Source organism: Colletotrichum siamense (genome assembly GCF_013390195.1).
Source record: "Colletotrichum siamense strain Cg363 chromosome Unknown KSG_Cg363_contig02, whole genome shotgun sequence".
NCBI classification, from domain to species: Eukaryota; Fungi; Ascomycota; class Sordariomycetes; order Glomerellales; family Glomerellaceae; genus Colletotrichum; species Colletotrichum siamense.
Genome location: NW_023501015.1, coordinates 5029204 through 5052862, shown reverse-complemented (window position 1 = coordinate 5052862; position 23659 = coordinate 5029204). Strand labels below are relative to the sequence as shown.

The 23659-nt window shown below is 54.2% G+C and overlaps 10 protein-coding genes across 10 annotated transcripts; 4 read left to right on the top strand and 6 right to left on the bottom strand.

Moving 5' to 3' along the window:
* Nucleotides 1-106: 106 nt before the first annotated feature.
* CGCS363_v003306 (uncharacterized protein) lies at nt 107-784 on the top strand (the record flags this gene model as incomplete). Its single annotated transcript, XM_036635155.1, has 1 exon — nt 107-784. One exon carries the CDS (start codon nt 107-109, stop codon nt 782-784), a length of 678 nt encoding a protein of 225 aa, XP_036500497.1.
* Nucleotides 785-858: 74 nt separating this feature from the next.
* On the bottom strand, nt 859-1452 carry CGCS363_v003305 (uncharacterized protein; the record flags this gene model as incomplete). Its single annotated transcript, XM_036635154.1, has 3 exons — nt 859-1088; nt 1149-1323; nt 1390-1452. 3 exons carry the CDS (start codon nt 1450-1452, stop codon nt 859-861), a joined length of 468 nt encoding a protein of 155 aa, XP_036500496.1.
* A 315-nt stretch (nt 1453-1767) lies between these two features.
* On the bottom strand, nt 1768-3456 carry CGCS363_v003304 (uncharacterized protein; the record flags this gene model as incomplete). Its single annotated transcript, XM_036635153.1, has 1 exon — nt 1768-3456. The coding sequence occupies one exon, from the start codon at nt 3454-3456 to the stop codon at nt 1768-1770; it is 1689 nt and encodes a 562-aa protein (XP_036500495.1).
* Nucleotides 3457-4247: 791 nt separating this feature from the next.
* ltnD-0 (L-threonate dehydrogenase) lies at nt 4248-7759 on the bottom strand (the record flags this gene model as incomplete). Its single annotated transcript, XM_036635152.1, has 3 exons — nt 4248-6884; nt 6941-7425; nt 7483-7759. 3 exons carry the CDS (start codon nt 7757-7759, stop codon nt 4248-4250), a joined length of 3399 nt encoding a protein of 1132 aa, XP_036500501.1.
* Nucleotides 7760-8363: 604 nt separating this feature from the next.
* Nucleotides 8364-10510, top strand: prtT-3 (Transcriptional activator of proteases prtT; the record flags this gene model as incomplete). Its single annotated transcript, XM_036635151.1, has 3 exons — nt 8364-8466; nt 8567-9796; nt 9849-10510. The coding sequence occupies 3 exons, from the start codon at nt 8364-8366 to the stop codon at nt 10508-10510; spliced, it is 1995 nt and encodes a 664-aa protein (XP_036500500.1).
* Nucleotides 10511-11373: 863 nt separating this feature from the next.
* prlL-14 (MFS transporter prlL) lies at nt 11374-13165 on the top strand (the record flags this gene model as incomplete). The annotated part of the gene is made up of 4 exons (XM_036635150.1): nt 11374-11550; nt 11620-11655; nt 11862-12219; nt 12273-13165. 4 exons carry the CDS (start codon nt 11374-11376, stop codon nt 13163-13165), a joined length of 1464 nt encoding a protein of 487 aa, XP_036500499.1.
* A 517-nt stretch (nt 13166-13682) lies between these two features.
* CGCS363_v003300 (uncharacterized protein) lies at nt 13683-14249 on the bottom strand (the record flags this gene model as incomplete). Its single annotated transcript, XM_036635149.1, has 1 exon — nt 13683-14249. One exon carries the CDS (start codon nt 14247-14249, stop codon nt 13683-13685), a length of 567 nt encoding a protein of 188 aa, XP_036500498.1.
* A 1591-nt stretch (nt 14250-15840) lies between these two features.
* CGCS363_v003299 (uncharacterized protein) lies at nt 15841-17343 on the top strand (the record flags this gene model as incomplete). The annotated part of the gene is made up of 4 exons (XM_036635148.1): nt 15841-16453; nt 16512-16950; nt 17010-17084; nt 17136-17343. 4 exons carry the CDS (start codon nt 15841-15843, stop codon nt 17341-17343), a joined length of 1335 nt encoding a protein of 444 aa, XP_036499390.1.
* A 392-nt stretch (nt 17344-17735) lies between these two features.
* Nucleotides 17736-18695, bottom strand: nlhH-1 (Carboxylesterase NlhH; the record flags this gene model as incomplete). Its single annotated transcript, XM_036635147.1, has 1 exon — nt 17736-18695. The coding sequence occupies one exon, from the start codon at nt 18693-18695 to the stop codon at nt 17736-17738; it is 960 nt and encodes a 319-aa protein (XP_036499389.1).
* Nucleotides 18696-19692: 997 nt separating this feature from the next.
* On the bottom strand, nt 19693-23403 carry CGCS363_v003297 (Bifunctional cytochrome P450/NADPH--P450 reductase; the record flags this gene model as incomplete). The annotated part of the gene is made up of 7 exons (XM_036635146.1): nt 19693-20371; nt 20434-21208; nt 21261-22086; nt 22137-22829; nt 22892-22927; nt 22982-23100; nt 23166-23403. 7 exons carry the CDS (start codon nt 23401-23403, stop codon nt 19693-19695), a joined length of 3366 nt encoding a protein of 1121 aa, XP_036499396.1.
* Between the last annotated feature and the right edge of the window lie 256 nt (nt 23404-23659).

Sequence of the window (23659 nt, the reverse complement as noted above, 5' to 3'; positions counted from 1 at the left end):
CTGTTGGTTGGCTCTTAGATATAAATCATGTTCACGGCATGAGCCAGCATTGTTACCTGTCTTCTCATCCCAAACCTTCAGCCGCCTAGTCAAAATCCTGCACCAAATGTCCGAAGTGCGTCCACGAAGACCGTCAACCGGCGGCAAGGCCCCAACTAAGGTTCGTGTTCGTCTCGCCATCGAAGAGGCACCAAGCCATGACGGCACACCCTGCTTCAGCATATGGAGATATTGCGATCCCTTCCACCTCCCTGAGAAATGGCCTCTCATAACGCCCCCCGCCTCCCTACGTCCCAGACGGGCCCTCCAGATCTACGACACGACGCCAGGTTCCGATGACCCGGTCCACCTCAAAGCCTTGGCCGAGACATTGTACGGCAAACTGGACATGTACAACTTGGACGAGGAGACCCGTATCGACGTTTGGTGCATGCCACTTCCTCTTGAGGCACCCGATGAGGACAGAGTCGCCAAGTGCCATGCTCACTCTAAGGTCGAGATTGTCTGGCGGAGGATTGATAGTGACGGGGAGTTTCGGATGCCGCCACGCAAGTTTGTTCCCCAGTGGCACCGGGTCATGCTCATTATAGACCGGCCCATGACCCAATGGGACGAAGACGAAGGCGGAAGCTTGAGCGTTGCATGGGATCCTCGCATAGAATATCTTCAAGAGCAGGCAGGCTGGGGAAATTACGATGTGGTACCGGAGAGGAGACTGATTAGCTACGATCGTCGCCAGGTGACAGAAGAGTTGGAGTGTCTAGTATATAGCCTGTCTGGGTAATCCAATAATTCGCTCGAGAAAAACAGCTGTGACCTCATGGTGCTTGACAGCTCTGCAAAAGCCCTCCTACCGGTTTAGATTGTGTCTCCCTCCTTGTCATTTAGTCTCGAAACATACTCAATCCTCTCTAAGACCGGTCTGTTGTCTAGGAAAACCTGAAACCGAGCCAACTTCCCAGCCTCCTCGCCTTCCGTGACCAGGTGAGCGAGCGCAGATGCCGGAATCGTGATTGTTTGGTTTTCGGGGTCACCCTTGGCTCTGTACGATATTTTGACAGTGAACCAGACCTTATTATCTACCTTATCTGCATTAAGGCGTGAGATCCAGCTCTTGAGGAGGCATGAGGGGAGCAGAGACAACCTACCAAAGGTGACAGGCACATGCTTCATGTACGAGAGAGCACTGAAGGCGGGCACAAAGCTTTGCTGGATCGCCTCGATTCCGTGGAGAACGGGGTTGTTGGCGAACTGCAGCTGTGCGTCCTTCGCGAAGATCTTGGGATGTTCCGTGATGTCCAGGGAGTCAAACGCCACGAAGTTCTGCGTAACATCAATTAGCTTTCCGGTCACTTTTGATTACCACAAGGTCCATGCGGTTTGACAGACATTCAAGAGCCACGCCTCAACTTCATGTCGCGTGTTTGGGAGCGTCGATGGAACAGCACTCATGTTGATGAAGCAAGTTCGGGTGATGAAGCAAAGTTGGACACGATATCTGGCAAGAAAATGGATGAGCCTATTTTTTCTAATGTGTAGGTACTTCTTTTATACTCTAGCAGGCGCGCCTGTCTGTATGCGTGGCTGACACCATCTTCCCGCAGCAGTCAGCTTACAAATAAATCTGATTGGAATCCCTCCGGAGTGGGCAGCGCGATCCTTTCAGCCCTGTCCCCTCCTAGCTTAGAAATCCGAACCCCCCAATAGTTCCCTCCCAACATCCCCCTGCCGACATTATTTCAATGGCGTCAACAGAACGCCCGATGATTAGTGTGCTGACGCGGATTTAGCCGGCCCGTCAACTAGGACCTCCCCCGGGAACGGGATCTTGGCTAGTCCTCTGGCCCAATCCAACGCCAGAATAGGCGCCGTTTCCGCGTCCCTCGACCACCGCAGCTTCTTGACGAGGTTTCCCAAACGGCGCACTGCGTGGCGATTGCAGGTGATGGTGGTGTAGCCTGTCTTCCAGCCGAACAAGAAGGACGAGCAGTTCGTTTCGTTCAAGGTCGGTTCTACTGCGAGTGCCACCTTTGGCAAATTCCCTTTGCTGACTTCCTCTTGGACATGTGGTCTTCGGAAATCCTCGACGATGCGGATTGGCAGTTGGAGATCTGCAGGTACGGGATGGCAAGAGTATTTCTCCAGCTGGGCGATGAGCTTCTTTCGACGCTCCTCCATGGCTGGGCTATCTTTTTCAGACAATGGCCAGCCGTCTTGCTTGAGGACGCGTGCGAGGAATGACATTTTGTCATCCTGCTTCCCTCGTAGGGTCTCCTGGCCCAGGAGGATTTCTAACCTGGCGACTTCGTCTTCGGTGGAAGCGTCATAGACCATCCGCAGACACGTTTCTGCAGCTTCACGGGTGCAGACGAGGGTGTGCCCTTGCAAGATGGGGTAGAGGGAGTTTCCAAGTCGCGGTCCATGCTCGGCCTCGTCGGTAACGTCTTCGAGGATCTTGGGGCGCCATTTCCTCTGGGAGCCGTGATTATGGCAAATGTCGGTGGTTAAAGCAACGAAAATGGAGGTGTCTATGTTGAGAGTTGGTGTCAATGGCGGCGGGTTGATCGAGCTCCCAAGATCCAGCAGGTTCGTTATAGCAGTTTCCAGGGGTGGAGGAGCGTGATGTGTTGTCTCGGCACACTCGATAACTAGAGAAATCTGGTCATCCCCTAAACTCTGCACCCCTCGGAGAAATCTGTCGATAGCCGGCTGGCGACCACTATAGATGTTTGGTAGAACCATCCGGATGCGATGACTGTAGCCTCCGTGAATCTCTCGGGCTGCAACTAAAAGTGACTTCACAGACTTGAGGATTTCGATCTGTGTTTCGTAGTCATCGATGACTTCTTGCAACTCGGGATCGTCATCCTCGTCATCTGGTTCGTCCCAAGGGAAATCTGCCTCGGCCATCTGGACCAGCAACCCCCTTTCCGTGGTACTGAGAACCCTCAGCCACTCATGGCCATTGTCTACTATGGCACTCACGAAGACTGAGCTCTGCCCAGAGGCGTCGGTCTTGCTGTACGGCACGGCATAACGGAACCACGTCACCGACCGACACTTCTTGATGGCCACCCAATGGTTCTCATAGGAAGACAGCTCGCCTTCGAGAAGCCTGAAGTCGCGATGAAGAGCCCCCTCGGCCTCGGGCTCTTTCAGTGGCTCCTTCGTGCGTTGCAGAAGCGCTTCTGCTCGGGTTTTCTGGTTCGAGTTTGACTGCCAGAACGTGCTGAAGCCGGGGATGTATGCGTGCCAGTGGTTGTTAACCTTTTCGGCCTCTTTTTCGACGGCGGATCGGAGCAGGTCCAGCTCTGCGCAGAGCACTGTGCTGCGGTTGAGAATGTCTTCGGCTGCCTTGACAAAGCTTTCGTCGATGACTGAAGTTGCGACATGCGACGGCCTACCATCTGAGACCCGACCATCTTGGTGATCTGGCTGAAGCTGGATGCCATGCATTTTTACTGACGTAAATGCCAAAGATGAGTGTGAGATGTCCGTTTTCGTGCTTCACAGAGGCCTTGTGACGCCTTCACTGACCTAGCAGTACCTTTTTTCGTTGTGATTTTGCATGAAAGGATTATAACAGTGTTGCTTTAAATTCAATTTTTCGTCTTCTGGTGGTGAAAAGGGTTGGATTTCACCGAAGAGGTCGGATGCAGGTCGGGCGGGTTCGTGTCGTTGTGACGATGTGGATGAGTCATGATATGGTACAAACTGCCGATTTCTTGGGCGTTGTAGACCAAATTCTACGAGCAAAAAGTCGTCTACAGCTCAATGGACATACATAGGAGTCGTGCAAGCAGTCGCAATGTGCGGGTGATGTGAGTCTTCGGGATATTGGATGTGAACGATGCATGTGTCAACGGAACATGACGATGATGACCGTTGAAGCCTGGAGTGGAACACCCATGGAATAGCGGAACCCAAAGGCACCTAGCGAGTGTTTTAATTGGGTGGCGGAGGTGATCCGTACGGTGCGAGCACAGATCTTTGTCATTGGGCACCGTGAAGACCGGATGACATAATCTGGGAGCCTTACGTCAGCCATCCTTCCTCTTCCTCGGACTTTCACGATTGCCTCAACCCAAACAGGCAGGGACCAACACCACATCTCGGCTGACTATGCGAATGGCATCGAAAATAACAGGATCATTATCGTCATCATTAAATCTGTCTAAAAAAGAACATCTTGTTTCCCGGTGTACACCAATGGTATATGGCTCGCTTATGCCGCTTTCATGCAATTTCTATGCAACGCTTGCAATCGACCACGACTCAACAACATCGGCAAGCGTCTGGTCGCTTCCGACATTACCTGGGAACACGACGTACGGCACTCCGCGATGCCGGCTCGTTTCCTCGTCGCATCTCCACAAGGGCACGCCCGGGGCTGCTTGGCCCAGGATGCGCGCCCTCCTCATCTTCAATCCCTTCGTCGCCGCGTCGGATGATGTGATACCGCCCTTCGCAATCAGATAGCGCGGCCTGACATCAATCTTCTCGACCAGCTGGACGAGCGCACGAGCGACCTTCGATCCGATCTGGAGCGAGCTCAGGGCATCGTGACCCTTGATGAGCTCTCGGGACGTCATGACGAGAACATCCTCGCCCGCGCTCAGCTTCTTGGTGGTTTCCGTGGCTGCGGCCTCGACGACCTTCTCAGCTGCCTCGTCAGATGCGACCAGATCAGCAACGTCCAGCTCGATCACGGCTAGCTTGTCGCCCCGTCTCTCCCGAAGGACCTTCAGCTGGGCTGTCGTCTTCGGCACGTAGGACCCAGCGACGATCAGTCCACCCGGCTGCTTGGGCTCGGTGACCGACACGCCAAGGTCAGCCATGGTCAGCGGCGGAATACCTGTGATGCCGAGACGCGACGAGACAAAGGCAGCGCCGGTACGGAACAGATATCGCCTTCCGCTCTTGTTAGCCTCGAGCAGTCCGGCCACGAAGACGTGCATGTCAGACTCCGCAGCGGCGTTGACGATGACGACCGTGTTGGATCCTGCAGCCGCTGAGAGCAGCTTCTTCGCGACGCCAGCAGGCCCACCGAGACGGATATCGTCGAGGGTCACCGACAGGAAGGAAGACTCGTCAAACCGATGACCACACTTCTCCAGGATGTACTTGCGGAGGTTCGAGTTCTTGTATCCAAAGGTGGCATCCTGCGCAAACGGTGTGTGGCTGGCAGGCACGAGAACATCGCCCTCCTTGACGTAGTGAACGTCGTTGATGGTCAATCGCCCACCCTGGAAGAAGAAAGGTGTCACGACCCACGCATCAAACTTGCCCAACGCCTCCTCAGCGGCCTCTGGCTCCTCCGGAAGATGGCCACGAAGAGTGGAGTCGCCTCTGAGCACAATCTCGAAAGCCCTGCCAGCCTTCTCGGCAGCTTTCTTCACGTTTTGGCAGATCTCAAGGATCAACTGGCGCGCCTCAGCGGAAGGAAGAGCGCGCGAGTTAGTCAGAATGAAGAAGCCCTTGGGGTTGAGGCTGAACTCGTGATCCAGGGTCGCAGCATCCCAAACAGTCAACACGTCAATGTCGTTGCAGGTCTGCGTGCCTGTTGGGTCGTCATCCAGCGCGATAAGTACGGGGACTTCGCCGTTGTTGACAACCTTCTGGGTCGAGCTGATGACGTCGTCTGAGTACTCGGCGGCCAAAGCGTCGAGTGTCTTTTGGGCTGGCAGAGCCTCGTCTTGGTCAACGACCGGCGAGGCAGCGGCATCGCTCTTGTTTTCCTGCTTGGGTCCAGCGTTACCAGACACAGAGATGCCGGTCAGCTCCCATAGCCTCACAACGCCAGCATCAGATTCCTTCGTCCAGCCATGAGCAGCGCCGGAGAGATACAGAGTGTGGGCGGCGGACGAGATCGGGGCGAAGTAAGTGAGGCGCTTCGCCTCGTCAAGCACAATACCGAGATCCTTGACGAAGATTGCCAAGGCAGAGTGCGGCGTCCAATCGGCATCGAGCATTTGAGGTACCCTGTTCTCAAACATCCAGCTCCAGCCAGCAGCGTTACCCAGGAGGTCGAAGACGCGTCTTGTGTCCAAGCCCAGGCGAGCAGCGAGGGCCATGGCCTCGGCAGCTGCCGCGATGTGAACACCGGCGAGCAATTGGTTGATGAGCTTGACCGAAGATGCAGCTCCAACACCGCCCTGGACATGGCAAAGGTTGCTGGAAGTTCCAGTCATAGCCATCAGGGGAGCGTTGACCTTTGAAATGATGGCATCGTCTCCAGAGCAGATAATAGTCAGGGTACCGTTCGCGGCACGAACGACGCCTCCACTGACAGGCGCATCGATCAAGCTGATGCCCTTGCCGAGGTTGGTGAGCTTGCTCTCAAGCTCCCGCACGAATGATGGCGGTACCGTGGAGCTAAGGATGACAATGGCACCATCCGGGAGTACTTCAGCAGCCTTGCCAGATCCAAACAAGGCATCGTCAGCCTGGGCGGCATTCTGGACCATCAGAACCAAGAGGTCGGCGCCCTTTGCGGCATCGGAGGGGCTGCTGGCCTTGGTCGCTTTGCCGCCCGTGGCCACAAACTTGTCAATGGCTGGCTCATAGACGTCGTAGCCGTGGACCGGGAAGCCAGCGCGTAGAAGGGACCCCGCCATACCCTGACCCATTGCTCCCAGGCCAATCATACCGATCTTGGAGATCTCCAACGGCGTGCTGCTGGGGGTAAGCTTTTCTTGCGAGGTGCTGACCTGGCCAGCCTGCTCCTTCACTAGTTCCGGGTTTCCGGGGAGGAAGACGCGCACGAGACCCGCATCGTCATCCAAGCCGAGTCCTTGGGCGGCGCCCTGGATGTATAGCTGCTCTGCCGTTGACGCGAGTGGCACTGGAAACTGCAGCGTCCTGGCTGTAGAGACGACGATGCCCTATTTGATTCATTTAGTTAACCATGCAGATGCAGAGGGCCGAGTATGATGCTCACCATGTCCTTGACGAAGATGTTAAGAGCGGACAGAGGAGTCCAGTCTCCGTCAAGCATGTGCGGCACGCGGTTCTCGAAAGCCCATGAGTTTCCAGCCGCATTCGTGATGATATTATACACCTCACGGGTGTTGAGGCCAGCCTTCGCAGCGAGACCCATGGCCTCAGAGGCAGCGGCAATATGTGTACCAACTAGGAGTTGGTTGACCATCTTCACCTTACTACCGGCACCTGGCCCGCCGGGAATAATGTACAGTTTCTCCGACATGTCGTGGAGAATCTTGTCTGCACGCTGCAAGGCTACTGAGGTGCCGGCAGCGAAGATTGTGAGAGTACCCTCGGCAGCACGCTTGGTTCCTCCCGACACAGGGCCGTCGACGACGAGAACATCGCTTCGGCCCTTTTTGGCAATGCGATCTGGCAGCGCCTCATGATACGTCGGCGGCACCGTCGAGCAGAGCAACATGGTCGCATGCTCCGGTAATGCTACAGAAAACAGGTCAATCAAACGCTGCACGGGCTATGACCAAGGCATTCACTCACTCTCGAGAGCACCCGTCTGATGATTAAAAAGTATGTCATCGATCTGCTGCGCATTCGCAGCCATGCAGACAAGGATGTCGCTGGTCTTAGCGACCTCCCTTGGAGACGACCCAACTGAACCGCCTTGCGCGACGAACTTCTCTGCGCTGGGAGGATACACATCGAAGCCCTGGACTTGGTATTGCGGCTTCTTCACCAAGTTGCACGCCATGCCGAAGCCCATGGCCCCGAGGCCGATGAAGCCGACGCGGGTGACGTCGGCGCCGTTGGAAGCCATCTCGAATGAATATTATGTAAACTTGGCTCCTTCGATCCGCGGGCAGAGGGTCATCCGAAAGTCACAGCAACTTTCCCGAGACCGGCGGGAACATTGGAGTCGCAGCGATCTTATACCCTGACTGCATTCCCCAGGATTCGGTCAAGAGTCCGGAAATCAGCGGCCGGGAATGTCGCGCAGCCAGCATACCGCAGCGACAAGGGAACACCACATCCGAGGCCGTCCACACAACTCTCCACACGTCTCGTTGCCGCAGCCGCAACCCCTCTTGTTAGAGGCGAGGCACACGACAGACAGATGGGACGAATAATGGAGCCGGCACTGGGCCACTTGACCAAGTGCAAGCACGAAAGGTCACTAACGGCGCCAACACTTCTCTAGGAAACCAAGAGTGGACGGATTGAGTTTGAGCAGGTGGAGGTTTGGCCACCCCCGCACGGCACGAAGTCCGCCCCGCTTATAAACAAAGGAGATGCACGCTGCCCGGCGAATCTTTTCCCTCTTTTCTCCCCTCGGTCATCTTTCCGCCTGTGCGACTTTGTCCACTCCGTCCACCTTCCTTTCCAAGACCCAGAAATCTGCCCGGACTTCCTCCCTTCGGACCATGAAACGTGCGAGAATCGACGGTCCGGACAAGACCCCGTCCTCGGGGGGCCAAGCCGGCCAGCAAGTCCACATGCCAAAGATCTCTAGGAAGATACGCGCCTGTAAGCTCCGATGCCTCCGATTCACTTCCTCCGAGCTGTGTCTCCCCTGTCTGGCCCTGTCGCCGTGGAAGAAATTAGCTTGCTGATAAGAGGAACACAGGCCAGGAATGCCAAAATCGTAAGATCAAGTGCGGCATTGAGCCCGGCCAGCAGACGTGCGCCCGCTGTTCGCGTCTCGGTCTGCAATGTGTCGTCAACAAGAGTCTTCAGACCCTCCTGGACAGCGAGAATGAGTGGAAGACCAAGATGGAGATGCAGCTGCAAGCTCTCCAAGCCTCCATGATTGAGGTTCAGCGCCACCTCAACATGCCGCCGGTCATGCCTCTCCAGGGCTTTCACGAGGGCGGGGGCATGTCTCAGAGTCCTGTGAACGTTGCTGGGTCACAGAGCAGCCCCGGCACAGGCCCATCGCCAATTCGCCCTCCAGACGTCACGGCGATGACGAGGGAAAACTCACCAGAGATTCCCACCGCACAAGACAATGGCGAAGACCAAGCTATCGTGAGTGCGCCAATGGCTAGCCTCTTCGAAGTGACCAAGCTACGGAACATCCGGAGCGACCCCGGGGCCCGGGCCCACCTTCCGGTGGATCGGACCTCGAAACCCGATTTCTTCGACCAAGGCAAATTTAGCCTCCAAGAGGCGGAGCAGCTTTTCTCCACGTTTCGTGGGACCCTTAACGCCTACTTGTGGGGAGGCATCGCACTAAGACACGATACCCTCGCGGCTACGCGCTACGCCTCTCCCCTTCTCACTGCGGCTATCCTCGCAGTAACCGCCTTACACGCCCAGGACGAAGGCCGTGCCTTTGACACGTGCTATCCCATCTTCCTTGAGCTAGCGAGCCAAGCAGTCTTTGACCGATATCACACGTTGGACGATGTCCGAGGCCTCTGTGTGGGGGCGTTCTTCCTGTCGGACTTGAGCTGGAAGCTGAGTGGCCTGGCCGTTCGGATAGCCACCGAGCTGAATCTCCATCAGTTCTGCGCCAAAGCGCTCAACAAGGGGTCATCAGAGTATGTCGAGCATGCAAGGCTATGGTACTTCTTGTATGTATGCGACCACCACTTCAGCATCGCCTACGGAAGGCCGCCAGTCATCAACGAGGATGCCAGCATCGTCAACCATGAGGACTTTTTGAAGCTGCCGGGCATCACGCAGGCAGATCATCGTCTACACAGTCAGGTTGGTGTCTTTATCATTTTGAGTCGCGTTTTCCATACGTTTGGCCCGGACAGGTCAAGACAAGTTGGCAGAGACGAGTTCGTCCAGCTGAAAAAGTTTGATGATGAACTTTGCTTCTGGAAGACTAAATGGGAAACTCGCCTAGGTATGTCCCCCCTGGCTTCTTTTGGAAAAGCAATTTACTGACCATCCCCAAGAAGCGGATAAGTTCATCTCAAAGTATCCCGCCAAGGGCGTCATACTTCACTATCATTTCGCTCGTCTCCTATTGTACTCCGTCTGCTTACGCGGCCTGAACGCGTCGAACCCATCAGACCAGTATGCTGTCTGCGACGAGCGCCGCAGCTTCATTAACACCGCCATCACGAGTGCGTCGGCCGCCCTGGAGCTGATTTTAACAGACACGGATATGCGCCGAGCAGTCATCGGCGTACCCCTGTACCTGTTGACCACCATCGCATACGCCGCCATGTTCCTCATGAAGGTGTACATGCAATGGAAACCGGCCAAGGTGGACATACGTTACGACAGCGTCGTCGACCTCATCGAACGGATCGTCGTCTTGTTGAAGGAGCAAAGCCGTTGTACCCGCCATGTGGCCCACTACATTGGTCACGGCCTCAACAATATGCTGCAGAAATTCAAGGAGCGAGGTCCGCAGGAGCAATATTACATCGCGAGCGGGCAACAGCCGGGTGCTGTCGGAACCGCCATGCCAGGCCAGCCTGTGCCTCAATGGCCAGAGCAGATGGAGCCGACCGACTGGGAAGGAATTTTCAACGGGGGTATAATGAATTTCGGCATGCCGGAGCAATATCAACAGTACGGGCTACTGAGCGACCTGAATTCGGGATTCTAAGTGTCGTCATCAATAATAATGAAATCACGATATCCATCAAAAACACCCACTTACACCTCGCTTTTTGGCGTTTCGCATGCAAACATGCCTTCTCGTGATGCCTTGTCCCACGCGATTGACCGCGAGCGGGCAGAAGTCCGCGCGCCAAATGCCTCGGACTGAACACCGCACCACACCCAAACACGGCATTTGGACTGCCGGAACAAAGACCGCGCTGTCTTGGCCCCCTCATTTGGTGGATCTAGAACACGCGCTGGTGTCACCAACAGTCCAATCACGCCTCCCCGGCCCCAGCATCCACGATCAGGCAGACTAATCCTGCCAAACGCCAGACTATTCGCCCACACCAGGTCCGGAATGGGTTCGCTTCACGTTCGCTTCTGGTTCTAACGCGGGTCCACGAACGCCTCCCAGGCTCCTCCCCCAACAGTCTACCCCGTGGGGGAATAGGGACGTGTGTCCGGAATACCCCGGGTCCCGCCAGTCGCCAGCACAAGACACACGCCAGACACGACTCGTGTTTTTGACGTTATATATCAGACGTCTCGTTAAGAAGACCTTTTGCCACAGTTCAGCTGAAAGGGCCAGGCAAAAGTTTCATCGGTCTTTTTTCGAACCTCTTTTCCCATCCTACCGGTTTTTTTGGTCGACCAACAACAAGCTGCGAGGTCGCATTTTCCAGGCGCATTGAACAGACTGCGACCCCTGTTTTGCGCTCCACTTTCCCTCCTTTCCCAAGGCGGTCTGCCTTTTCGAAGAGGGAGAAACCTTCCCTTTCGCGTCTTGTTTTTCTTCCCACGGCTCAATTGACACGATAACGACGACGACGAGACAGCCGCGTTGGACGGAGAGAAGCAGCGACAATGAGCGAGGAGCACGATCGGAAGCAATCCGTCGAGATGAAGGAAGACAAGAACGCCGTCACCGTCGACGCGGATGGCGAGCTTGCGGAGGCGCTGAGGAACTACGTCCCTGGCACGCAGGAGGAGAAGGCTCTGGTCCGCAAGATTGACTTCTACCTCATGCCGATTCTCTGGATTGTAAGATTTTTCTATTTCTTTGGAAGGTATTGGTCTTTCCCCGAGTATTTTGCTGACTTGTGATATTAGATGTACATCTTGAACTACGTCGACCGCACAAACATCGTAAGTTACTCCCTCGAGTGAAAAGTCACCGGCTGGCATCCAGTGTCGCATGGACCACCGCACCGATGTGGCGAGTCACCCACTCATGGCGTCGTCCATGTCCAATGTCAACTTCAGGAGATCTACTTGATCGATCTGCCAGACAATTTGAGCCTCTAGAGGGTTCTTCAAATCATGAAGGACACAATGCTGACCCCTATTCATAGGGAAATGCCAAAATCGCAGGCATGCAAAAGGATCTTAGCCTGACCGACGACGGCTACGCCTGGGTTCTATCGATCTTCTTCTTCGGCTACCTCATCTGCGAGGTACCTTCAAACATGATCCTCTCCCGCAGTCGGCCTTCTCTCTTCCTGCCGGGAATCATGCTCGTCTGGGGCGCACTCTCAGCTCTCATGTCGGTCTCGAAAAGCTACGGCGCTCTCCTCGGCTTCCGGTTCGTCTTGGGCTGCATTGAGTCTGGCTTCTTCCCGGGTGTCCTGTACCTGCTTAGCTGCTGGTACACAAAGGCTGAACTGGGCAAGAGATTTGCCATCTTCTACACTGCCGCGGTTCTCTCTGGAGGTAAGCTGCCTTGATCATATTCACAAGAAAATCTCCTGGCTAACCCTTCCCAGCTTTCGGCGGTCTCCTCGCCGGTGCAATCACTGCAAACCTGCACGACGCGCACGGCATCGCAGGCTGGCGCTGGCTCTTCATCGTCGAGGGCGTAGCCACCGTCGGCGTCGCCCTCTTCGCCTTCTTCATCCTCCTCGACTACCCCGCCACCGCGAAGCAGCTCACCCCTGCCCAGCGCCAGCTCGCCTCGATCCGCATCATCGCCGACGGCATCGCCTCCGGCGCGCAGAGCACCCACCGCCTCACGCACTGGCAGGCCTTCGTCGCCGCCGTCTCGGACCCGCGCACCTGGATGTTCCTCGTCCTCTTCATGCTCGACGTCGGCGCCGGCACCATCTCCTACTTCATCCCCACTATCACCCTCACCCTCGGCTACGACACCGTCACCGCGCAGTACATGACGGTCCCCATCTACGCCGTCGCCTCCGTCTGCCTCAACATCGTCGCCTGGAGCTCCGACCGCCACGTCGAGCGCCGCTGGCACGTCGCCGTCCCGCTCGGCGTCGGCTTCGCGTGCGCCGTCGTCTGCGCCGCCGTGCAGACCCCCGTCGTCCGCTACGTCATGATCTGCTTCGTCGCCGCGGGCATCTGGTCCGCCCTGCCCCTCGTGCTGTCCTGGACCAGCGGCACCATCAGCCTGCCCGCCGAGAAGCGCGCCATCGTGCTCGCGCTCGTCAACGCGTTCGGCAACTTCTCGAGCGTGTACGGCAGCCGCATCTGGCCGAGCAAGGACTCGCCGGCGTACCACGTTGGTTTTGGCGTCACGGCTGCGTTCCTTGGTGCGGGCATGATTATTGCCATCTTGATCCCGATTATGATCAAGATGGTCAACTGGAAGGGCACCAAGGCGGAGAGGGAGCTTGCTGTTGCGACGGAGGTGGAGCGGGATTAAAGAAGGGGGAGGGAAGATACCTGGTGTGTTATTTGTTTGATTTTACGACTAGGATACCTTTTGAGGCTGTGAGCCTATGACGTTTAATGAGTAGCTTTGTGCGCTTTGCCCAATCACTTGTCTAATGAATGGTGTGAGGTGGTGCAGCTTGCCTTGATGAAACTTGTTTGTTTGCCACAGAAACTCATAGATGATACAACTGCCAACTACCACGGCCACGGTAACAAGCTGTTTCACTGCTGACTGACACAAGATCAAGAAAAACACAGAGTGTAGAAACATAGTGCTTTATTGACGGAAATAAACAAGATTATTATTAAGGCAGCCAATATGGGTCCACCGCCGACTAGTATCTGCTGGTGGACTTTCTCTCAAAACCACATGGTAAGAAAACCAGTCAAACACACAATAGTATTTCCTGGACCGTCCCGTTTGCTTCAGTCCCTCTACGCACACTTCAGACCAGCCGCCAGCGGTTTAGACTCACTCCAACGCCGTTCAGTAGACGCAGTTGCACTCATATCCTGCCGGAGTTACATTCTAAACAATTGTCAGTACTGGCTTTGAGCTTGATTGCGAAAACCCGGGATGTCAGGGAGGGTAAGGGTGTTACGTACGCCAAGGGGGCGACCGGGGCGGCGGTCTCAGCGGAGCGAGCCGCTTTGGTGATATATACGGTCTCTTTCACGACGATGGCGGGGGCGGCGGGAGTCTCAGCGGCCTGAGCCAACCGGGTGACATATACAGTCTCTTTCTCGACGGCGGGGAGCCGAGGTCGATCAGGCTCCCCGAGTCCGCTCTCGATCGCAGGCGGAGCAGGGCTGTATTGGTCCGGGCTATATTGTTGACGGTATGGCCCTTTCGGTTGTGGGTTCTTCTTGGCGGCGAGGTTGGGAAAAAGGAAATCGAAAAAGCCCTGGACCTTGACCTCATCCTCCTCAGCCCAGTCATTGGTGCCGTTCACATCCCGCTCGTACAGGAAATCTGGCTTGGCAGCAGGGGCCGTGGCGGTCGCGTCATGGGGAACGCGGGCAACGACGCTGACCGTGGCGACGGCCACTGCCATGAGAACGGAAGTCTTCATCGTAAGGAATGGGAATGATCTGGGAAGGCGGAGAGAATGGCAAACGGGAAATGCAGCTGAGAGGTGGTGGTTGGCGGTAGAGCAGGCGACATCTGGGACCAGAGGGGGGGGGAATTTCTGTGCTTTTCATAGTTCATGGGAGCATCCGCCAACATCCAAGGCAATAAACTTCACTGCTTCAACCACAAACACATGGACGAATGTCACGATCCATATCGTGTTATTGGAGGAACCTCGCGATCCTCTCAAGTCCCGGAGAAGATGCTGCACGTCGTGAAGGCAAAGCAGCCACGCGTCCGGCACTTTGTTTAAGCTTGGCGGCACATGTTTTGGCCATTCCCGAGGCGGAGGGATGCTTGAGAAAAGGCTCACCTTCCCCGGCTCACCCTTTGAGACGAGGCTGGTGATCAAGCTTTTGGTGTGCGTCTTATTGATGCCAATCACACCTTTGGGTTCAATAAATGCCCAAGAGAGATTTCCAGCGCGACCTAGGCCAATTCGTCAATGAGGTGCTGAAGAATCTGGAAGGGCCTCTTCGAGGCCCACTTTACTTTAAGTTCGCATTTTCAATTTATTGCCATTTCACTTCCAAGGTTGGCCATGTGGCGTGCATGATATGAACATGCAGCCTGATACCCGCCTAAAGTGAGGTCTGGCCAATTCTGGACTCTTTCACTGATATTCTAGAACTAGCATGTCCAAGGCGATGGTATGAGACAGGATGGCATTTTGCTAACTTCGCCTGAGAGAACTTCTTGAACTTCCAAAGTACCCAGTACCCGGTTGAGCAGAGATTTCCCAGCCCATTGATAAAGCCAAACAAGCCGGAGTTTGGTGTGAGTACCGAATTGCGAGATGGCGTGAGTTTTCGATTGAACCTCGGGGTCTCAAAATCACATTACTGGCAAGATGAGGGGTGGGATTATGATGTTTGCTACAGTCATGGGTGCATCATACATGGTTCACAGCATTTGGCCTGCTAACATACCTAGGTTAAGGGAAACCACCATTTTGGCCAGGAGAACATCGTAGCTAGAGCCTTTATAGCCCGCAGATGCTATTTAGGGCAGTGGAGTTTTGAAACGAGCATAATCGCCATGTTACAAACATCTAATCAAACGGCATCCGTGAATCTTCATCGCCAAGTGACCAAATGGGTGTTTGATTCTCGCAGATTTTGGTTCTAATTGAGAGGTGTACATGATTGGATGATTTCAGTGTGTCTCTCGGCTTGTGCATATACTGTGCGACAAGGTCAACCAGCGGTTCGCAATACTATTCATGTAAAATCAATCTGCACTCGCAAACAACAAGTGACACGCATGAGGAATGACTGTTAAAAGAGCACAGTTCATAATCTGACGGTGGGAAATACTTATTCCCGATGTCCAATATAAATATGTAGGTAAGCTGATAGATCCGCCTGTTGGATAGCCATGGGCACATGTGGTCTTGATCACAGGATTTTCAGGCCTCACCGCCTACATTCAACCCTCAGAGACGTGCAATCTGCCAGCTCCACCGAAAAACGTGAGCTTAACGCTAGAGGCAAAAGGCTTCTCAGTTATTCGGCGACAGCCAGACCATCAATATGGAACCAGAAGAAGCCCGAAAGAAGCTGGCCAACTACTGCGTCTTGCTTGAAGCTCTCCAGATCCTCATGGACGACGACTACAACCAAACTGTTCACAACCGGCCCATTCCTCTAGGACTGCTGAGGTTACCGCGGCCCACCCCAAACAGGAGGAACGACATCCCGGAGACCTTCAAGGAGTTTCTCAACGCACTAGCAGAGGTTTGTAGCTTTCGAATCGGACCTGATATGGTTACTGCTATCATTGTAGAGGAGAGACCGTCAGCAGAGTATGTGTTCCATGTCACACGTAACAGTTCGGCTTCGAGACATGATAAAAAGGCAGACAGAGAGGGGCTGTTAGGCTTTTTGAAGCAAATTCTGGAACAGATACGCGGCATTCAGGAGACAGATGAGCGTGTGTTTCTGCAATCCGAAGCATACAAGCAACTGCTGTGTACCGTCATTGGAGACAATATCATCAAGATCAAGTATTACCGAAAGCATCTGGAAAAGGCCGTGAAAGATTTCATGGAAAGATTTCAGCACTCCATACTGGACAAAGATCTCAACGAGACACTCGAAAACATTCTTCTCGATATCGAGACCTCAAAGACAAAGTCAGGAACTGGTAAGAGTTATCAGAACCTTCAGTAAATATGCGATTTCCCACTAAACGTTTGCTGCAGATCGTCAAGAGTATCGCGATCTTATTCTAAACTGCGGAGTCCTCATTGGGCACGAGGATAGACTCTTCAAATGTTTGCGCGATGCAAATGTTGAGATACCCGACTGCTGGGGTGCCATTTTTCATTACGCAGAAAGACTTCAGTCCTATCGTACCAGTGTCAGAGCCTTCTTTCAAGCCAGAAATGAATACGATGAATTGTTTGCTCACCCTGTGGTGAACTTCGTCACACCCAAAACTGCAAGGCAAGTACCAGTCGAGTGGACTCTCCAAGATCTCACCAACTACTTCAACAGTAGCGAATACCGCAAGAATCTCTGGGGCTCAGAAGACATTAGGAAAGTGCACGCTGAGATTCAAAGGCTCTTGGGCGAGTCGCGTGAGGGGAACGAAGTCGGATTCCACCGCATCGTCCACGCGGAGGTCGCCCTAACACATTGGTTCTACAGCGAGCGGCCCGGGAGCGGTATTTTCTCTGAGACCTCAACTCAAACACCAGCAAATTCTTCGGCGACTATCACTATGTTGCGACGAGCAAGCCATGCTGCCTCATGTGCAAGCAATTCTGTGATTTGTACGTTGCTGGCATAAGATGCCGGCCGTTTCACACTAGGATTTACGCAAGGTGGACTCTTCCACACTTTGAAGATTGTTATACGAAGGAGGCCGAAGAGGAGCTACTGGGGATATACATGTCAATGGCGCACAACTTCGAGGAAAATTGCTCTCTCATCCTGGCCAAATGTAAGCCCGAGTTCGCCAGAAGTTCGTTTGACGAAGTGGAGCATTTCGACTACGACGATTTCCGTAGGCGCACATCTCTCGAGGATTGAAATGTGTATTGATGTCCTAGGACATAGTCGAGAAAGGAAAAACATGGTCTTGAAGTAGTCTCAGTATAGTAACAACCACGGAATAGAAGAATACCTATGCGTTGTCAAGACTTACATGTCTCCGTTCCAGTAACAGTTGGGACACTGTTGTGGTGCAACATGAACTCGCCAGGACTTCATTCTGAGTACCTTATAGCCCGTATGTAGAATTCATTGATTTGAAACTAAATTCAAGATACCTTTCAGTAAAATCAAGTTCTTATGGCGCCTACGTCGTACCCAGTGTAATTATGTTGATTAGTCTAGCGATACTATCAATTTGTTTAGTTGACTCTAAACTCCGGCTGCGCGTTGACAGATGTGCCCCACGTTACTGAAATCATCCATCTCCATTACAAAGTTTTTGCTGCCTTTAGTCTATTCTCCTTCGCTCGCTGTGCGAGCTCAATCTTCGAAGCGTAGAGATCAAAGATGTGCGGCAGCCCCGGATAAACGTGCAACTCCACCTGCACGTTCGCTGACACAAGTCTGCTCGCGTACGTCACTGACTCTGCGCAGAACAAATCCAGCCCCCCAACGTCAATGTATGTGTTTGGAAGGCCTTCTAGGTTCGTTGCTCTTGCGGGAGCAGCGTATTCTGGCACATCCGCCTCCCCTGCCTTCCCTCCCAGGTATGCATTCCACCCAAGTTGGTTCTGCAGGTTCGTCCACGTCAGAAACTGACACAGCTCATTGTCCTTCTCCACCTTCGTCCTATCGTCCAGCATCGGATATATGAGCATCTGTTTCGCAAGAGGAGGCGACAGACCTCGGTCGCGCGCCATCAGAGCCGCTCCCGCCGCGAGTCCACCACCAGCGCTGAGCGCATAGAATCCCAGCCTCTTCGAGTCGATGTTGAGCTTCTCGCTGCTCTCACTGAGCCACTTCAAGGTCGCGTAGCAATCTTCCGCGGGAGTGGGGTGCGGAAACTCGGGCGCCAGGCGGTACTCAACCGCAAACATCTGAACACCGGTCTCTAGGGCACACGTCGCAGCAAGGAGGCGACTGTACGGATCGATGTCGCCAGCTACCAGGCCACCGCCGTGAACATAGATGAACGCTGGGTGCTTGACTGTCGAGTCCACATCCTTGTGCGCAAACTGGTACACCACAATCTGCTCTCCGTCAAATGAGGTAATCTGGTGTTGTGTCTCGACGATCTCATCGGGTATCGGCCCTTTCAACAACGAGGCCAAGCCTACGTTGGTTCTCGCGCGCAGCTGAAGAGCTGTCCTAGCTTGCCCTGGAGGTCTGATGGCAAGCACCGGGCCAGCAGCCTTCCAGAATTCTCTGTCGAAGCTCAATCCCGGCATTTTCGCAGCTTCATGAGACGTCAAATACTAGCTTGGGGTGGTGGCAATGATTGATGGCAGCTTCGGAGGACCGTTCGGATGAGGCAGCTGTACAAATACCGGGGAACGCCTGGTACTTGAGAGAAAGAAGTTTCAAATCTTGGCAACCAGGCCGGGAACGCGGGAATTATATCATTCGGCATACGCACACTTCTTCCATCAGCTCAGCCACTCGTGCTGGACCCCGCGTGCAGCAACCAGAACAACCAGAGTCGCGGCAACTTCGGACGACGAGCTGTCCCATGTTTCAAATGACCGCGGGCCGCTGTGACGAAGTCTGTCCGAGCGGCATTACGGCATCACAATCAATCGGTGACGACTGAAAAGCAAAGTTTTCCGTCTTTCTGCGCTCAGGCGAATCCATCCGTGCCCGCCGACCTCAGGCCAGGAACGAACCACGCCAGTCGGAGATGCGCGGGAACGGCGACGCTTGGCTGACTGGGTCGTGATCCTGCCACGTGCGATTGAGTTTGGCTATGCAGGCCGGACACATGAGCTTGTGCAGTGCTTGCGTGTCTAGCTGGCTTTGCTAGATTGTAATGCGTATTGGAATAAGATGCATTAGAATGCTCATTTGGGACATATGACCTGGATCGTGTCACCACGAACGTTTTCCGCGGCTTTAGTGGTGATTGTTTGTGAAAAAGCAACATGTTTGAGTCACACGGTCAGCTCCTGTGAAGGCTGCTATCGACTCGGCTAATGAAGGATATGCAATCGGTCCATGCGCAGTGACGTGTTTCCGGATGTAGTTGGAAATCCGAATGCGAAGGATCAGAAAGGAATCGGGATGGCGGGGATGGCTACCTGTCACAGCGATAAAGTATTGGAGTAAGCGGGGACTTGGCAGGCATGAGACGGAGGAACTTGAGGTGGAAGATAGGAGATAATTCGTAATCATTTTGTCTATACTGTCCTAAACTCCGAATAGCTGTGAAAAGTAACTATGAAGGGTTGTTCAGTCAAAGACATCGGTAGCATACCGCTCGTTGCGGATATTGTTGAACCACTCTTCCGCCTCCTCCTCAGTCATCGGTTTTCCGTCGTCCTTCTCGCTCTTCTCATGCGCAGCCTTCAGCACAATATCCCTCACGCCCTCAGCGACGTGATTAGAGCCACAGACATAAACTCGAGCACCTTGATCCCAAAGGCTGTAGAGCATCTCCCTCTCCTTCCAAATGCGGTGCTGAACATACTTGCATCCGTCCGAGGCCTTGGGCTTCCGGCTGTATGCCCGGTAGACCGTGAGTACTCCTGCAGCCTCCCATCTGTCAAACTCTTCGCGATACAAGTCGTCCGCGGCCGGGTCGCGGCACCCGAAGAAGAGAATAGCGGGCGCTAAGGGCAGTCCATTGCCAATGAGGATTGCACGCTCCTGAAAGAAGGCACGGAAGGGTGCCAGACCAGTCCCGGCAGCGACACAGAGGAGGGGCGTCTTGTCCATGTTCGGGGGCAGCTTGAAGCCTCCTTGTGCTGGGCGGACAGCAATCTGCACCTTATCGCCTGCCGTCAAGGATGAGAGGTAGGATGAAGTTACGCCGATGTGTCTGCCTTGACCTGAAAGTGCGGGCTCGTCCAAGACACCATATGTGAGCGTGGCGACACCAGGGTCTGCCAGTGGTGACGATGATATCGAGCTTCGAGTACCTCGTGGTCAGCATTGTGGCCTGAAAGAAGATGACAAATTGTGTATACTCACTATTGACGGACCCGCATGGGCGGCAGCATGAGAAGAAAGTGATTGAAGGGAATCGTCAACGCGGGAAAGCGCTCCGCGATATCAAGCACAGACAATCGCTTGGTCTTGATTTCAGAGTCGTAGCTATCGCTAGCGAGGTGTTGAAGCTCGCTGCGAACCTTGTCATCCTTGGCCAGCTGCGCTAGCCCCGAGATGTTCCTCTTGGTTGCGGTTTGACACAGCTCAACGTATGAGCTGAGAACGTCCGAGACGGGAATGCTGTTGTTGATGGGCAGCGTAGTTGGGCCCGAAGCCTGAATGATGACGTGCGAGTCCCAGGTCAGATGGAAGCGGCGCATTACTCTGGCGACTGTATCCTTTGGGTTGTGCGGGAGCACAGCCATGTAATCACCTGCCGAGTAGCGCATGTTTGTTGGTAACTGAATCTCCATATGCCTCTTGACAGGACCAACGTTTCCCTGGACAAGGGGGCGGGAGTCTAGGACGAGTGCGTCTCTAACATCCTGGCGAAGAGTCGATGTTCGGGGAGTTGAGAAGGAGACCGAAATGCCCGCCTCAGAGAGGTTGGTGTCATCTGCCTGAGTCTGGCCACCAAAGCGCTTCACCAGGGCGGGCCACAGCATGTCGTCTTCCCATGCTTCAAAGTCGGAAAACATGTCGCGGTCCTTGGCATCAGTCGTCTCGAGAGGAACCAGCTGGGTTGCACCACGCTCAGCTAGCGATGAGTCGACGAGCTTGGGAATGCGCTGATGTGTTTTCACCCAATCAGCATGTCCTAGAGACTGTCAGCGAACGACTTTGCGTGTTAACTAGTAGGAGAGACTCACCACAACCGTAAACGGCATATGAAACGTTCTCAAGCTCCTTGCCCTTCAGGTTGGTCAACCAGTCAACAAACAGGGCTGCGTTGTGCGGTGGCTGTCCTTCGTAGGAAGATGTGACGATGACCACGGGACGATCAGTCGGAAGAGCCTCCCGGGCGGTGTCGAGAGAGTCGACTGTGGCACTAAAGCCGTGCGATTGAGCGTCACTGGCAAGTCGTTGAGCCATGAACTCGCACGTGCCCGAGTTCGAACCGTAAAACACAGCCAGATTCCCGCCCTTCGAGGTGCCGTTGCTCTTAGATGTGGTCTTCTCGACTTGGGTCTTTGGTGCAGCCTTCGCGCTGGCTCCTGTCGCAACGATAGAGCCCGCCAATCTCGCTTCAAGAAGCGCAGGTGTAAGACCTTCTCTCAGAATCGCGCGGATGCAAAAGTCCTTCGGCTTAATGGTGAGCGTCTGGGCGACCTTGAGATCGTAGTTGGGGTTGTGAGCGACAAAGTTGAAGTTCTGGAATAGAACCGCCAGGGCGAGCAGCATCTCTTGCCAAGCGAATGCACGGCCAATGCAACCACGCATGCCTGTGCCGAAGGGAGCCCAACAGTTGGGGAACTCCTTCATCAGACGGTCAAAGTTCTCATCCAGCATCCTCTCGGGCTTGAACTCGTCGGCATCATCACCATAGACCGCCGGGTCAAAGTGGGATTTGGCCAGGTTCGCAACGATCATCTCACCGGCTTTGACGGGGTACTTGCCGCCGATGATCTCATCCTTCATTGCTTCTCTACCGAAGCCCGGGATAGGAGCACTGAAGCGGAGAGTCTCTCGAAGTACCTGAGTTGAGGTTAGTACTGATACTAGGAAGGAGGCCGTTGACGACTCACAGCAGACAAATACTTCAGCTTGCTCACATGCTCCAGACGAATAGGACCATCTCCGACGACACTATCCACCTCTTGCTGAACCTTGCGGTACTCCTCCGGACGCTTGATCATCCAATACATGGTGAAGGCGAAAGTTGCTGCAGTCGTCTCGTGGCCGGCGACGAGGAAAGTGATCAAGTTGTCAATGATACTGTCATCAGTCATCTTCCGACCGGTGACAGGGTCGGTAGTGTTGAGCATAGCCGTCAGCAGATCTTTGCGTCCGTTCGCGCCGGTCGGGTCCGAGCGACGAGTTTCTAAAACCTCTCTTGCTGTAGTGCGCAGCATGTTGATGTTCTGCTTGAACTTCTTGTCCTGCTTCTTGTAGAACACCTGAGGGAGGACTCGAAGACCCTTGTCGCCAGCTTCCTTCAACACTGCGTACATGGCAGTGATGAAAGGATGCGTTTCTTCGCGGTAGTACGAGTTGAATCGGAAGCCCATGGAACATAGTGCCACAGTGTCCATTGTGAGTCTCGTCATGTCTTCGCCGATTGGGATGGGCGTTGAAGACCCGTGTCGGGCCCACTTCATAGCCAATTGTGCAGCAATATCGTGCATGTCGTCGAACATTCCTCTGATAGAGAGTGGACCGAAAGCTGACATCAGAACTCGATGGGCCACTCCCCAGTTCTCTTCTTCCACTCCTTTGGACTATGCGAAGTTGTGTTAGAGACTACCTGATTATCAACTTTGTTGACAGGGAGATTACTTACTGTAAACAGACCATCGTGTACTGCTTCTCTCAGAATCTACAATAGCTGGATTAAATAACCATCAATGCCAAGATATAGGGCAGCACTAACCTCCAAGTCGCCCTCTATACTCTTCTTGAATCGCTTGTCGTCACAAATTTCGTTAACCAGAACGTGTGTGTTAACCCAGACCAACTTCTGTCCGAGAATGTCTACTCTATAAATGGGGCCTATATGAGAGTTAGCAGGGCTGGATGCAACGCTACTTGGTCAAGTTCAAGTAAGGGTTGCCCACCATATTTGTTAGCGAAGTGGAGGAACGATCCCAACGGGTACTCCATGTCAATGTCCGTAACATTGCCGAGGAGCGGCACGCGGGGCGGCTCCGGGATCTCGACGGTCTTGGCCGCCATGCTGAAACTCTTTCCCGAAGACCTCCGTGATAGACTGAACACTCTGCGTCGCTTCTCGGGTGTTGGGTGTTGCTTGCTCTCAAGGGTTGGTTGGGCTTCCGGCTTGGTGATTGACGACATGATGGGTTACCGGTTCCAGCGACAGACTTTGAATCATATATAGCAGTTTCAACTCGCAAGACACGGCTTCCTGGCCTTGGACTATTTGACGTCGAGGTGAGGTCCCGCTTCATCGCTCGGTGCGCAGTATCATAACGACCGTCGGAGTGACGGAGACGGAGCAGCGGGTAGGGAGTTATTCCTTCGGTGTCCTCGGGATAGAGTGTTATGTGGCTGAGGGAGCAATATTCACGGCTGATGAAATTAGGCCTCAGTT